General features: G+C 37.2%; 2 protein-coding genes across 3 annotated transcripts; both read right to left on the bottom strand.

Moving 5' to 3' along the window:
* Positions 1 to 447: 447 nt before the first annotated feature.
* il19l (interleukin 19 like) lies at positions 448 to 3,028 on the bottom strand. Of its 2 annotated transcripts, XM_053483782.1 has the most exons (6): positions 2,986 to 3,028; positions 2,558 to 2,734; positions 2,068 to 2,130; positions 1,723 to 1,875; positions 1,364 to 1,438; positions 448 to 609 (listed from the first exon to the last, which is right to left on the bottom strand). In XM_053483782.1, exons 2-6 carry the CDS (start codon positions 2,711 to 2,713, stop codon positions 490 to 492), a joined length of 567 nt encoding a protein of 188 aa, XP_053339757.1. In that variant the 5' UTR covers positions 2,714 to 2,734; positions 2,986 to 3,028; the 3' UTR covers positions 448 to 489. The 2 variants fall into 2 exon arrangements, with proteins under 2 accessions (XP_053339757.1, XP_053339756.1); XM_053483781.1 differs by lacking the exon at positions 2,986 to 3,028 and having other exon boundaries at positions 2,558 to 2,762.
* Positions 3,029 to 8,701: 5,673 nt separating this feature from the next.
* On the bottom strand, positions 8,702 to 14,843 carry prelp (proline/arginine-rich end leucine-rich repeat protein). The gene is made up of 3 exons (XM_053483775.1): positions 14,677 to 14,843; positions 10,928 to 11,889; positions 8,702 to 10,783 (listed from the first exon to the last, which is right to left on the bottom strand). Exons 2-3 carry the CDS (start codon positions 11,883 to 11,885, stop codon positions 10,620 to 10,622), a joined length of 1,122 nt encoding a protein of 373 aa, XP_053339750.1. The 5' UTR covers positions 11,886 to 11,889; positions 14,677 to 14,843; the 3' UTR covers positions 8,702 to 10,619.
* Positions 14,844 to 15,773: the final 930 nt, after the last annotated feature.

Here is a 15,773-nt window from a genome sequence, read left to right on the forward strand (position 1 = left end):
ATGCAAAGACTGAGGATGATAAACATTTATTTTCTTTCAAATTACAATTGAATTTAAACATGATTTAAACAAACTGACCTCAAAGGTCTACATTCTAGCACAACTCTTTTGAGTCATGCATACAGATAAACAGTAAAAAGCCACAGGCATTATTCTCAGAACTGACGCTGTCACAACAACAGCATAAAGTAACCGTTTCATTTTTAACATACATGCTATTAAGACATAGCTCACACATATTCAGTAGACACATTCAAGGTGATCTACTTTTAACATCAAAAAGTTGCAGAGTGGTCTGTACTGTCAGTAACAAAAAACGCTACCCAGTTTATCCCAATCTGATAATCACGCTACGATATTCTTTTCAACAAAAATGAAAATCCTATAAATATGATAATTATGAGATTAATTTACAAGATTAAATACAAGTTTCGTGTAGCTCCTATAAATGAATCAGCACTGCGTAATGAAGTCAATACCATGAGCATCCTATTTTGACTCATCGTCATGAAGGTGGAACATGTGATCTTTGCTGTGGAAGCTCTCAAGCCATTCCAGCACAGAGTCCAGCTCTCCGATGGCTTTTACAGATGCAGCTCCCACCTCCAGCTGTGTGGAAAAAAAAACACATAAAAGCTGAGAGTGAGAAAACTTCACCTGTACAACACCTGGTCAAGGTATTCATCAGCTGATTTCATTTTATTGCCTCATAACGTTGCGGAGCCTAGACCTGAACAACCGAAGCAACCTCAGATCATAACACTGTCTCTAGAGGCTTGTGCTCACTATGCATGATGGGTGCATCACTTCATGTGTTCTTTTCTAACCCTGACACCGCTCTGGAATAGGGTAAATCTGGACGCATCAGACCGCATGATCTTATTCCATTGCTCCAAAGTCTGATTTTTATGCTCTCTAGCAAATTAAAGCCTTTGTGTCCCTGATTCGTCTGAATAGCAAGTGTTTAACCAACAATCCTGTGAGTTATTGGCACATTGTGCATCGCAAAATGCTTTTACATTCTTTAAATGCTTTAAATGCTTTTATTAAACATAGCTGAAATTTCAACTGTCAACTGTTTTACGTTGCACCTTCAGTAAGCAACGTAATTTCTTTTGCAAGTTCCCATAATTTAAAGGTTAAAGGTTTTCTTTCCAAGCCCTTCTGAATGTGCCGGGAAATATATTTAGGATGATATTGCTTAAAAACAATCAACCAAATAAAAATCCCTAGGATGTAAGACCTTTATGAAAGTTTTACCGATGTTTTCATTTGATGTCAAAGTGGGTCAAAACCAGAAGTTTCATCTACACCGAGTATTCAGAGGTTATTACTGTATAATAACATTGTAAGCGTTGCTTACCTTGTCATAGGTTTCCTGAATGACATCAAACTTCAGGTTGGCTTCCTGACTGCACTGGCAGAGCATCTGAGAATGCTGTTAAAAAGTAAGACATCACTATTAGTAAACAGTCATAACAAAGCAAGAAGAAATCATTAACAGTATCACATTAAAGTGTTACAAAGCCCTAAAACTGGAGACTCCTTCCAAAAAGACTAAATAAATATCTCACAGAAAATCCAAAGTACATTTTACTATAGAAATGCCGAACATATTTAAATGCTTGCAATTATATAAATTAAATTTCTATAGAGAATGCACTACAGCTGTGTTATACATCCTAATGTTACATATTGTAAGGATGAAGTGACTGTACATACACATGCACGTAAGTCCTTGTTTATGCTGAGAAAAGAGTTGGCCAGGACGCTGGTGGTTCTCTGGTGGAGTGAATGGCTGCTCGTGTAGCCGCTGAAGACCTTCTCGATGTAGAAGCGCAGCAGTTGTCTAAGAAAGCAGCAGCTCTCTGTAGCCTGGAAAAAGACACCAAGTCAGGTTCTCAGCTCTGTTGAACCACTTAGAGATGATAATTACGTAATAACAATTATATAACAGTTGCTTGAAAGCTTAAATGTTGTACTCTTAAACGTGAGAGTAAAAAATTTGCGACAAGTACACTTACATAACCACTCAGTTTTGGTAAAAAGTTTTATGATCTGTCTCACCTGCAAGCTCTTCATCACGTCCGCCTTCAGCAATCGCACTCCCTTGTGGTTGTCTTGTGTGACCTGTGGATCATATCAATAAATTGTATTAATAAAAATGAACTGCAATCGTTTCAAAATACCAGCTGAATAAAAAGCAAATAATTGAACTTTTTTTTCCTATGTACATAAATTGACTGTCTACTTATATATTTTTAAATATCCACAATCCACAATGGCTTTTGCATTAAAGTATGTATATATATATATATATATATAACAATTACATTTTAATTATTTACTTCTATCTATGCTAGATAATAGAATCTTAATCAGATGACAAGTCTAAAACTGCTATAATTACTCAAGCTAATGTGTTACGCAACATTTCTGCTCCAGAAATATGAAAATCATGCCCTAATCACTCACTGATCTAATTATTCTGAACGAATGCACTTTTTCTAGGTTAGCTGTCAGAGGTTTGTATTCGTATTCCAGGGAAATGGCTCACCAAGTTGTGCCGGATCTGCTGAAAATGATGTCTGAGCTCGTGAGTATGAACTGTCAGTGCACAGGAACCCAGATGAAGCCTGCGTCCATTGGCTGAACCCAAATTGCCGGCCAGCAAGGCGCAAATAGCGAGGATGCACGTCAGGTAACTTTTCATCTTCAGATTTGATAGTCTGACCTGGAAGACAGTAGAGTGGTGTTAATTTAGTTTTACTAGATGCCCACACGGCATGCATAGCCATTGTAAATAGAATTATTAATCCAATTAATAGCCTATACTATAGGCAAATAAATATAAAACATGTGTTTTTAGTATTTTAAGTATTTTATTAAATAATATGAAATTTAGCCTAACATCATTGTTATGATTCTGCTATCCATATCAAAGGGATAGTTTTTATATAAATAAACTGAAAGATTTCTACTTACCTTAAGGTGTCTGATGAGTGTTTCTCTCTAGGATGGATGTGTGTGTGTGTGCTTGTCTCCATGCTGGCCCTGAGTGCTCTTATATTAAGATGGAAGGGGAAGTTCAGCAGGTGTTCCACAATTTTAATTCACATTTACTGTAAGAGGGAGTGGATGGTAATCCCAGCCTCGGCAGGTTGATGAACTGTAAGCCACTGTAGTATGAATAGCTTTTGTTTGAAGCCACAGCTAAGTATGAGGAAAAACCATGCCATATGATGTGCGATTACTAATTAAGCTGCAGGAATCCGGGATTTTTGCTAATTAAACATGCTCATTATAAACATATAATAATACTGTAAGGGAGGAATTTTCTCTATCTATCTATCTATCTATCTATCTATCTATCTATCTATCTATCTATCTCATGTATATATATATATATATATATATATATATATATATATATACATGAGATAGATAGATAGATTACCTATCTAATTCATTTCCTATACATATCTATCTATCTATCTATCTATCTATCTATGATATATATATATATATATATATATATATATATATATATATCATTCATAGATAGATAGATAGATAGATAGATAGATAGATATGTATAGGAAATTAATTATATAGGGAAGACTTTTTTAACCTAATATATGTATACTGTATGTATATGTGTATATACTATACATTTACTCACAAAAGTGAGTACACTCTTTTCTATAGAAATGAAACTTATATATATTTTAGAGTAGTCAATGTGTAGCTTGTATAACAGCATAGATTTACTGGCCTGAATATGCAGACTTTATTATCTAAATAGCTGACAACAAAAGTAAATACACAGTAAGTGATAAAAGCTTTAAATCTTCATCCATTCACAGGCACACGTCCTATTCATATAACATATTCAGTTGTTTGTCAATGGCCAAGTTTGTGTCCAGACCTCAAGCAGAAGGTGGTGGAGCACCGTGTGTCTAACACCCAGCAGCAACTCTGTACTGCCATACAAGCATATATTCATATAATAAAATTACAGCCTTTAGCTCATATGTAAAATGTTTTATAGTTTTCAATGTTGCATATTAATACTGAAGACATTGAAATTCTTATAATGCAATCATCAAGAAATGTGTTAAATAACTCTGAATATGTTTACATTTGTGATTCTTTATGTTTACATTTGTGTTTCATTATGGCGTGATGCACTTGGGGATACTTTTAAAGTTCTTGAGATTTTTGGGATTGACCGGCATTAATTTCTTAAAGTAATGAGGGACTCCCCTTTCTTTGTACTTAACTCAGTGTTTTAAACTTAACTCTTGCCATGTACAGTAGTTTCAGTAGCACTATTAGGGCTATGGATTCTGTACCCACCCTTGCTCTGCAGAAAACAACTGATGGTCTAAAGCCCATTAAGATGGCAAGAAATGTCACATATTAACCCTTGACAAGCCACACCAGGTGATATTCTTGTGAATCGAATGAGAAAATGCCATGAGTTTGCCAATCTGCCATCAAAGCTAAATGTAGCTACTTACTTAAAATTTGTTTGTTTATATCTTGGATGCTTCTACATAGTTCAGATTTCTTCAGTATGTATATATAAAGCATTTCTGCTAATGATTTTTTATATAAAAGGTCTTTGAACTTGTTCTGAAATCCTGACCTCTCAGCTGGACCGTTTCCAGCTCAACATGAAATAAATTAATATTTGGACCAAACTTTTTTTTTAGGCAAATAAAGGGAACAACGGTTATCGATCATAGCACAGGTATAAGGAAGGAAGTACTTCCTGCATATATTCATTCTTTCTGTATTCTCCTAAATGTAAGAGTGGAGTTTTTTTTGCTTCCCTTCAAACTGGTTTCCTTACCTGTTTGTCAATATTTCTCCTAATGCTAAACATAAACTGAGCATGTCACTTCTGTTTACTGTGTACATTCCTATTTCATTATTCCTTCTTACGTAACTCTGACATCACAACATTCATTAGTGTTACAGGACTTGTGCACATTTCGCATTATTTGTTCCTCTTAAGCGTCACAGGAGCATGAGTCACAGTTACACACTTGCACAGTTGCACATTACAGCTTTAACTCTGGGAGGTTGGTGGGTTTCCATACATGAACTGCTCACTTCAGGTCCTTTCACAACATTTGAATAGGATTGAGGTCAAGGCACGCCTTAGACTTTGCTGGAAAGTTGCCAGGTGCAGATATGGCCAAACAAGCTAAAACCACTATACTGCCACCACCATGTTTCACAAATGTCCTGTGGTTTTTATGCTAGAATGCAGCATTTTTTTCTTTTCACAAAATTAATGCCTTTTATTTAAACCAGATTGTTCTATTTGGGTCTCATGCTTCCAGAAAACATTCTTCCAATGTCCTAACCGGCTTGCCCCTGTGATCTTTAGCAAACTGTAGACAGGCTGCAATGTTTTTTTTTTTTTAGATAACATTGGTTTTCTCCTTGCAACCCTGCCATGCACACCATTGTTTGTTCAGTCTTCTTTTGATTCTCCTGACTCTTACCAAAACATTACCGACAGCCAATATGTAGTAGGGTGTTGTTTGATTAGAATTGATTCTGGGTTCCTTTGTTACTTAAACACAGCTAGGAAGGTTAGCAGTTGTTTTTAATTTATTCCATTTGTTCATAATCTGTCTGACTGTGGATTGGTGGAGTCCAGATGGTAACCTCTTGTAACTTTTTCCAGCCAGATGAGCATCAACAGCTCTTTTTCTGAGGTTCTGAGGTTCAAGTCATGATACATTTCCAAAAATATGTGTTGTGAAGGTCAGACCTTGATAGATTCTATTATTTTAAATAAAAAACGGGTCTTCACTCACACATGATTGTCATCTCATTGATTGAAAATCAACTGACTCGGATTCCACCTACAAATAACCTGGTAATCCTAGAATATCCCATACTTTGGCACACAGATGCATTATTTAATCCTTTCCCTCAATAAATAAATGTTTTTAATTAACTGACAGAATGTTTAAATTGCACCTGTGGATAGAGTAAGTCTCCGCTTTACAAAGGTACTACTCAACATAGTCTTCATCACACATCATACATTTGCACTGCATGCTTTGACTTTAGTGCTTACATTTCCTTAAACATCTGTGCACATTGCTTATCAATAACGTCATTTCCATAACCGCTCTGTAATGTTACTCATCAAACCTGTTTGTTTATTGCTCGTAATGAGGTGTGTTAGACTCTTGGTATTTCTTACTATTAAAGTAATGAGGCTTTACATGCATATGTGCATATACAGGTTGCATGTGTTTGTGCTTTAATTTTAATTTGTAACACGTTTCAAGAACAAGCACTGCGTAAATGAATTGTGTTTATAAAGTTAAACATACAATATATATGGGCCATCACATGTATGATGCAAAATAGTATCATACAAATCTTCTAAATGCAAAATACAGTACACAATCATATATTCTAATGTACAAATTAGCAGTTTTAGTTAAGATTCTTGCATTTTAGGGTTGTATCTGTCTTGGCAACACCCTTGCTTGTAACACGACTTCCATTTGCTTGGATTTATTTGTTATTATATTTAATACCAAATATATTAATATATTAATTATTATTCATATATTTGATTTATTTTTTCATCCAAACAGAATTGATGTTGCATTGATAAATGTGTCTCAGTTCAATTAAATGGCCTATTTTTAAAGATCACTTTAAAAATCCTGGCCAACAGCAGATTGTTATTTTAAACAGTACAAATTAAGAAGGACATCTTGTTTCTACTCAAAAGTTTGGAATCACTTGCATATTTTTTTGGTTTTTGTTTAGTGATTTAAATTTTGCATTCTATAACACATGGAATTATGTAATTATGTAACAACAACAACAACAACAACAACAGTCAGTTGTTATTTAAAGACACAGAGGTCATCCTTTCTGGAATTATTTCTAGAGTAGTTCTTGCTAGAACAATATTTGTCAAATGCGTTTGCAAAACCCATCAAGCACCATGATTAAACTGTCTCTCATGAAGACCTGACCAGGAAAGCAAGACCAAAACTCACCTCTGCTGCAGAGGAGACGTTCATTTAGAGTCACTAGCCTCAGAAATCACCGATTAACAACCAGCACCTCAGATTAGAGACGATATGAAGGCTTTACATTTACATTTACATTTAGTCATTTGGCAGACGCTCTTATGCAGAGCGACTTACATTTTTATCTCATTACACATCTGAGCAGTTGAGGGTTAAGGGCCTTGCTCAAGGGCCCAACAGTGGCAACTTGGTGGTTGTGGGGTTTGAACCTGGGATCTTCTGAACCGTAGTCCAATGCCTTAACCACTGAGCTACCCCTAATCCCATGATGTGCTTTAACACATCATGAGTAGCAGATACATCTCCATATAAACTGTTTAAAGGGGATTATTGCATATTTTGGATGCCTTTAGCATTGCTTTAAGAAATAAAAATCAGGAATGACCATGGAGTTAGAAAGTGATCCCAAACAGTTGAGCGGTAGTGTATGTAACAAAATATAATGGGAATTAGATTGGTTTAAGCTTAAAATAGAAAGTCCATCCATCCACCAAGAAACGTTGGTCCAACTAGGGTCTATGGAGGCCAATGGTGACCATCAGAAACAATAAACACAAACACAATAAGAAAAATGGTGACCATTGGAGGCCAATGGCCAATGGCTGTATTTATTCCCATTCTTTACGATCTGAGGTAGGTCAACATTCACACACACATTCACACACTGCCAATTTTGGGAACAATATGGTCAATTAGCTTTAGGCTGCATGTCTTTAAATTGTGGGAGGAAACCGGAAAACTCGGAGGAAACCCACCAATCACAGGGAGAAGATGCAAACTTCATGCACTCAGACCCAAATTGAACCCGGATCCTGGAGGTGCGAGGGGACAGTACTAACCAAGCGACCGTGCCGTGCCGTGAAAATGTAGAAGACGATTTACATTTAATCTTAAACTTACTGGTAAATGTTGCAAATTGAGGATTTGGGCATAACATCTACGTACTAATATTTAAACATTAAGTTTAAATTGATGACATAATTGTCTCTGCTAATCTGGCTCTGAGCATGTTTATAAATCTTTGTAAACTACAGGAACTTGGATCAGGCCCATAATGTGATGTAATGTCTTATTCACTTTAAACACACACACACACACACACACACACACACACACACACACACACACACACACACACACACACACACACACACACACAATCTGGGCAATAAGTACATGAACAATTACTCATTGTTATAAAACACATATCTCATCATTTTTGGAAGTGCAGGCCACCAGATGGCAATAGTAAACATCTGTTCATGGCTCTGTATGACCCATGGACTGTCCAAAAAGTTGGTCTGCATAACGATGCAGATTGTCTTATTTATGAAATCACCTCGTATAGACATAACAGGATCTAACTATTCATTAATATTAAATAATAATAACACTTCTTTTTGTAACACTCTACCATTAATGAACCTAAATAAATAATAAATACATTTCAACTATGAATTAAATGATAAAAACATACAGACTGCATGACAGATTATCTTCAGGTTACCTCTAGTAGTTTTTGTTTCCTGAGGACTTCTTTGATTCTTTATCTCTTCAATAGAAGTTTAATAGAAGCACAGAATGATCATATAAGTCATGGTTGAGGGACAACCTTAAAGTTACTGTAAGAACAAGTTTTATTTATGCTTAGAAGATGCTAAAGGCAAGCGACAAGAAGAAATTATTTATTCATATTTTCTTATAACACACACAGGCACATTTAGCACAGTTTAAACTACATGGTAGCCACTTTGTTCCCAGTTCCATTTCTTCATCTTTCAAAGTGACTATATTCTTGTATTAGTTCTCATACACTCATTGGCGACTGTCTGGCCAAAAAAAGTCACTATTTCAAAAGTTAGTAGTCTCCATCAAACAATGAAAACATTCAAATAACTGCAATGGGGCCAAACCCTGTCTGATGCTCTATTAAAACCTAAAAGAGTAGCTCTGAAATGTCAACTTTGTAGGGGGAAAAACATAAATACGCACAATTGGAGATCACTTAATTTGGTGAGATTGCGACATAAAAAGAGAGTAGAAAGCTATGTTTAATAGTAAAAGGAAGATCATTTCTATACACAATGTGACAAGAACAAACAGTATTGGGATGAAACAGCTGTGAGAACATAAGAAATCAATTGTTAGTGAGACTAATCAGAAAGAATGCCCTTTAATTTGCTAGAGAGCATAAAGTTTGAAATGGAAAAAAGATCATGTGGTCTGAGTCCAGATTGACTCTATTCCCAAGTCATGGGTGCGTCATCATGCATAGTGGCCACTGTTCAAGCCTCTGTAGACAGTGTTATGATCTGAGGTTCGTTCAAGTCTAGTCTCAACAACGTTACGTGGCAGTAAAATGAAGTCAGCTGACGACCTAAATGTACTGAATGACCATGATATCACATCAGTGGAGTTTTTCTCCCCAGATATAGGGGACAGGCATATTCTAGGACTGAGAAGTTGAGAATCTATGTTAATGAAATCTAAAAGTGGTCAAAGAAAAATATTAGCAACTTTTTTTGGCTAGGCAGTGTAGAACACCTGTACCCCTTCATGTAATTATCCAATCAGCCAATCATTTGGACAATGGACAGTCTGCTTTAAGCAAGTCTACAGTTACCCTCATAACCACTTTTTGCAACTCTGGTGAGCAGAAAAGCATCTCAGAATGCATAATATGCAAACACTGGACTACAGCACAGCAATCGGGTTCCACTTATGTAAGTTAAGGATGATAAAAACAGCTAACGTGGTGCCCTACTGTAACCCACCCTGTGCTCACCCCAGTTTTTAAGAGTGGTTATTTGAGTTACCATACCCTTCCTGTTAGCTTTAACCACTTTGCCCATGCCTTTTTTTGCCTGTTCTTCCTTCAACAAGGCATTTCCAACCACAATTGTTTTTTTTTTCTTCTTTACACCATTCTGTACAAACTCTAGGTGTTCTAAAAAGATGCCCAGGAGGTCAAAATTTTCTATAATTTTCAAGTCAAATAAACATGTGACTGTTAACATCATTCTATTTCCTCATTCTGATGTTTAATGAACATTAGCATAAGCTTGATCTGTTCTTGCACAACAGAGTGCATTGCACCATTGCCATGATTGACTGAATGGATAACAACATGAATAAGCGCATGTAAAGGCGTTCCTGCTGTAAGTGGTCAATAAGTGTATAATCAGCCAGTCGACTGTAGTTAAGCTGTTCTGTACATTATACAGTAACTACAATGTAGATTGAAAACTGCATGTCAGTTAATGCACCTTCATTTCATAGATACTTAATTGTAGTTAATACTGTTGCATCACAAGAACATAACATCGAATGGGTATCTTTAATGCAGACATGCTCAAAGCTTTTTCTTTCTATTTGAAGTTTAATAAATATACTTTTTTTTTTTTTTTCGAAGCTCAGGCAATCATTCCTGAAACTATCAAGCAACTGTTTCAATGTGTTTCCCATAGTACTGTTAATTCAGTCAGTACTGTCAAGTGAACAGGAGCACTGTGCATAGACAACAATTTCAGACATCCTCTAGATCATTAGTGAGTGCAGATTTCTAAAGCACATGATGACATCCATTGGGATGGGCGGGGTCAACTGGTTACCATCCAGCCGCAGGTACCTCAGCTTGGGAACGTTGTCTGGATCAGGCACGTCACTCAGTGTAAAAGGACAGAGCTCTGTTCCATTAATACCTAAATGAAGAATAGAATGGTGTTTAATTGTTGTTATATGGTTCAATAATTGTTTCATTGAAATTCCTCACAGGAGTATACAACATGGGAAATGCCAGGTAATTTGTGGTAGTGGAAAATTCAAGCAGTGCGAATGAAACTTACTTTCGATATTGTTGTTGTTAAGGTGTAGATGCTCCAGGTGCAAGTTGAACAATGGAACGGTAGTCAGATTGTTGTGCGCCAAATGCAAATCCAGCAGTGTGCTAACGTTGAATACCATCTTTGGGAGGCCCTTGTTAGTCAAATGATTGTAATTAAGTCTGACAAAGGCCAGGTTTGTGAAGCCTTTAAAATAGTTCTGGGGAATGTCCTCAATGTTGTTCCTGTCTAAGAACAACTGGGCAATGCTGTGGGGTATATTTGCGGGCATTTTCCTTAGGATGTTGTGAGCCAGGTTAAGCTGCACCAGGTTCTTAAGATCTTTAAAAATGTTCTTGGCAAGGTTGCTGTCACTAATCCTGTTATGGTGCAAGTCGAGTAGAGCAAGGTGTTCCATCTTGTTGAAAGCTCCAGGAGCGATCTTCGAGATCTGATTACGATTGAGTCGTAGCTGCTCCAAGCCAGCAGGCAGATTGCTTGGGACTTCCTTTAAAAGGTTCCTATTCAGATACAGATGCAACAGGTTTGGAAGTTTCTCAAATACTTGGGTCTCTACAGACCGAATGCGGTTATTTCCTAGGTTCATCCACTTGAGCTCTGTGGCATTGTTAAAGGAGTCTGCAGTCACCGAATCAATGTAGTTGTTCTGTAGGTAGAGATAGTGGGTGCGAGCTGGGATGACAGGGACCTTGCGGAGGTTGCGGTTCTCGCAGTACAATGCATTTGGATAGGAAGCGGGGCACATGCATTCCCTTGGACAGTCTGGGAATGAAGATGGTGGACCATAAATTACAGGAGGAAAGTCAGTAGGCTCCTTGGGTTCAGGTTCCTTTTTGGGAGGCTTTTTGGTGGTGGTGGGAGGTTTTGGTCGAGGTCGAGGTCGGGGTCTGGATTGCTGTCCCCAAACATCTATGGTAAGAAGAAGAAGAAGCAGAGAGCAGAATCCTAGCTCAGCCTTCATTGTCCTAAATTATAAAAAAGGGAAGGAGAGATGTGTGTTACACATACCTAAATATAAACAATTTTAATCTGTGATAATTAATGAGATGTTAAAAGGTGAAGGAGTTTCCAGGTAACATGCCATTACAAATATTCACCCTACAATGCCTGGCCATTTTACCTAAATAATTTCCATAATAACATTAGGGTGTGTTATGGATTTTTTTCGTCATGCAATTGATATAGACTGCCATTTATTAGTCATGTAAAGCAAAACCCAGACCAAGTGCAAGCGTTCCCTTGTTAAATCATTGCAGACATGCATCACCACATTTTGACTCTTGCCCACTCTTAAACAAACAACCCTGTGCCAGATTTTCCAAGTTGCTCACTGTCTTCTCTTCAAATGAAGATTTGTGCAAGGCATAACCAGACACAGAGATGCTACTGTATCACTCAATGAGAAAAACAGAGAATAACAAAGTTCCGGAGGATGCTGGAGAAAACCTGCAAGCCAGTGGTCGTAAAATTTCTATGAGTCTGCTCCTGAATTCACCGCACATCTGAAACACAGACTGTTAAAGCGAGCACAACTTCAAAGGTTCATGCCTCCCATGGGCAACATGTGGGAATGAGTTACCCCTGTATCAGTGGAGGTATGTCTAATTGTGCCAAGAAGTGAGCTATATATCATTGTTTTCCAAACGTTGTGTGCAACTGGCATTATTAAAGGCTTTTTTATATGTCAGTGATGAGACTATGGAGCCCAGTTTAATTTTTTTTGCCCTGGATGAACTATGCATGAACTACGCTTCTGGTTTTCAGCTTTAACAAATGACAAACCTGTAAATGAAATATTTGAGCTTGCATAATATAATATGGTAAATGATGTCATATGCCACGCTCTCTCTCTCTCTCCACGCTCCCAATGAGAGAGATTGCATCTCAGTAAAAAAAAAAATCAAACAAAATTCCAAATGGAATGGTTTTACTAAACATATGTCAAGTTTATTCTTACTAATATTGATGTGGTCGAGTACAAGACAGCTGTGTTCTGTTGGCAAAGACATGCAAACATGCGCGCACGCACACACACACACACACACATACAATAGTGTAATAGTTTTTGATAATATTCCACTAGTGAGTGGATGCAGGATAAAACAAAACATTGTGTTGCATGTTACAGTACTTCAGAGACATAATTGCTTCTAGGACAGATGGAAATTATGACCCAGCCACAGAAGATGAATGAGCTCAGTGTTGTCTTTCATATGCTAATGAATTATTATTCATTTCACAGGAATGTCAAACCTAGATCAGCCTGAGACAGCATTATGTGGGATACACCCTGATCACAAATAGACACTGGATCGCAGCCATATGACTGAGTGACAGCTATCTAACCAACAACATCAGAATGTAGGGGCGGAGTCTGGGGAGCAAGGAATCCTGGGAAAATATGTTTTTTCTTCTTTTTTTTAAAGTCAGCTGCATGCTTGGTTTGGGTGGGTCTCAACCAAAAAGTTGGTGAAATATTATGTAAATCTGCACGAGTTCTCAAGATAATAAGGAATATTAGTTTTGCCTTAAACAGCCTCATCCTCAAAATAACTCTAGCCTGTCATCATGACTTCACAGTGCATTGATGTGTTGGTTTTGCACATATATGAAATTAGCTTCAGTAAACCTGCATTTAAGTCTATGCAACAAAAATATTTATCTGCTTTCAAAGAAGATATTTACTCGACAGATGAATTTGAATTCACATCCAGTTCCCACTAGTGTTTGTGCTTTTGCAAGTTGCCTTTACAGTACTTCAGAAGTCTACAATAACACTGTTGTCAGAAATTAGAGGCTTAAAACAGATGAGAGACTTAACAGATTTTCATCTACAGACTGCAAGGTCCTTACATGCTCCAAGGTCCTCTTTTATAACCCAAATCACTGCCAGGAGACTTGGTTCTGCTTAGGAATGTTACATAAGCAAGAAACACTGTTTGTACTACAAAAGCAATGTTTGCATTCAATTAATTCTGCATCAAACACATGTTCTTAACACATGTGGCCATTCCGATGTTCAAGAAAATGCTCCTGCTCATCGATGTGTTTATTAAAACACATTATAATGTACGTATTTCTCTATAAATCCATTTTTTTTTCCTCGGCCGGGAAAAGTTTTCAAAAGGTGAAAATAAGATCTAAAGAAAATCTTATTAGAAGCAGCCTTAGCAGCTCCTTTTATGTATAATGGTGACATCAGAAATGAAATAAAAAAAAATAAATAAATAAAAAAAACTTTCTTTTGTTCACTTTCTTGACTTGCCCAAAAAAGGATATGAACGCACTGGAAATTGTGATGCTATGAGCAATCAATAAACATTCCTTACAAAAAAAGTTCCTTACAGCTTTTATGTAAATTATCTAAGCAAGATAATTCTTCTTCTTTCTTTCTTTCTTTTTTTTAAGAACTTGCTTTTGAAAAGTGCAGACAGACTTGTGACAGACATCATTGTGATTGGGCATATTGGGACTTGTTTTTCCTGAACCTTCACACACCAATGGATAAATAGAATAGAAAATAAAGCGTAAACAAAATGGTTCACTTGCCTAATAAATAAATAAAAAAGCATTAGATTAATGCATAGTGCATAATGCATCAATTTTTATTGGACATGCAAAATGGAAATAACATTGAAGACAACACCCACAAGAGGGTTTCTATAGAAACCCTATACACTTTTACTTGCCAAGTAACCACATGTTTGCCTGATGTTTTACCCTACACAACAACTATACAGAATAAATCTTACCTGGTGTGGGTACTGCACTCTCAAGTCCTTTCGTCCTCAATGAGAACTTCTTACTCTCTCCTCTGCTTTGTTCTACCACACTTTGCTCTCCCCTGGTAAACAGGCTGCCTATTGGGTCTCTGCTTCCTTTTTTTTCACTGCTGAAGGTCAGCTGTGCTGCTCTCTCTCTCTCTCTCTCTCTCTCTCTTTCTCTCTCTCTCTCTCTCTCTCTCTCTCTCTCTCTCTCTCTCTTTCTCTCTCTCCCACCCAAAGTGCCTTAATCTAAATGCCCATCCCATACAAAGAGGATATGTTCTCATCTCCTTCTCCCAAGTGTGCTGGGATTAGTGTGTGTGTGTGTGTGTGTGTGTGTGTGTGTGTGTGTGTGTGTGTGTGTGTGTGTGTGTGTGTGTTTATGTGTGAGGGTTTGGAGTTCTCATGTTCAGACATTAGTTATGTGTTCTGTTTTGCTGTGTCACATGGATACTTGGCCAATTTTTCAATAACCTTCATGTGTCTTCTATTTATGTTGGCCAGTCATACCACTGGATCTTGGAAGGCTGAAATGCTTTGGGTTCTACAAACTCTGCACGATGGCATGATTGTGCCTGACCTTACTGCATGAGCAAGCTTTTCTGTGTGCAGAGCTTTTTTTCCCCCTTCTGCTTGCAGCTGAAGGTTTGGAGTTGATTTCCAAACGTTAAACATTCTCATCCAGTTTTTCCCCATAGCTGATTAGGAGAGCACATGGACTCATGTACTCCACAGAGATACTTAAGGAATGGGGAACAAATGTAAGCATGATGATGTCATCTGTGTCCTATGAAAATATATCTTTTTAAACTGTTGCATTTATTTTTGATTACTAATTTGGTTGGAGTTGCCCAGCTACAATCAGTTCCATATAGGAAAGATACTGTATATTTGCTTTTACTTTCATGGAAAGCCTGGACACACATTGGACAGAAAGTAGGACTTACACCCTGGGTGGGATGGTGGTTGTTTGACAGGCATCTCACACATAAAGTACAAATTCACACACTCATTCCCACCTACGGCAATTTTACATTGTCTAATCAACCTACCGGGAAGTGGGAGTGTTTGTATATATGGACTAG

The sequence above is a fragment of the Clarias gariepinus genome, chromosome 23, assembly GCF_024256425.1.
Source record: "Clarias gariepinus isolate MV-2021 ecotype Netherlands chromosome 23, CGAR_prim_01v2, whole genome shotgun sequence".
In the NCBI taxonomy this organism is placed as follows: domain Eukaryota; kingdom Metazoa; phylum Chordata; class Actinopteri; order Siluriformes; family Clariidae; genus Clarias; species Clarias gariepinus.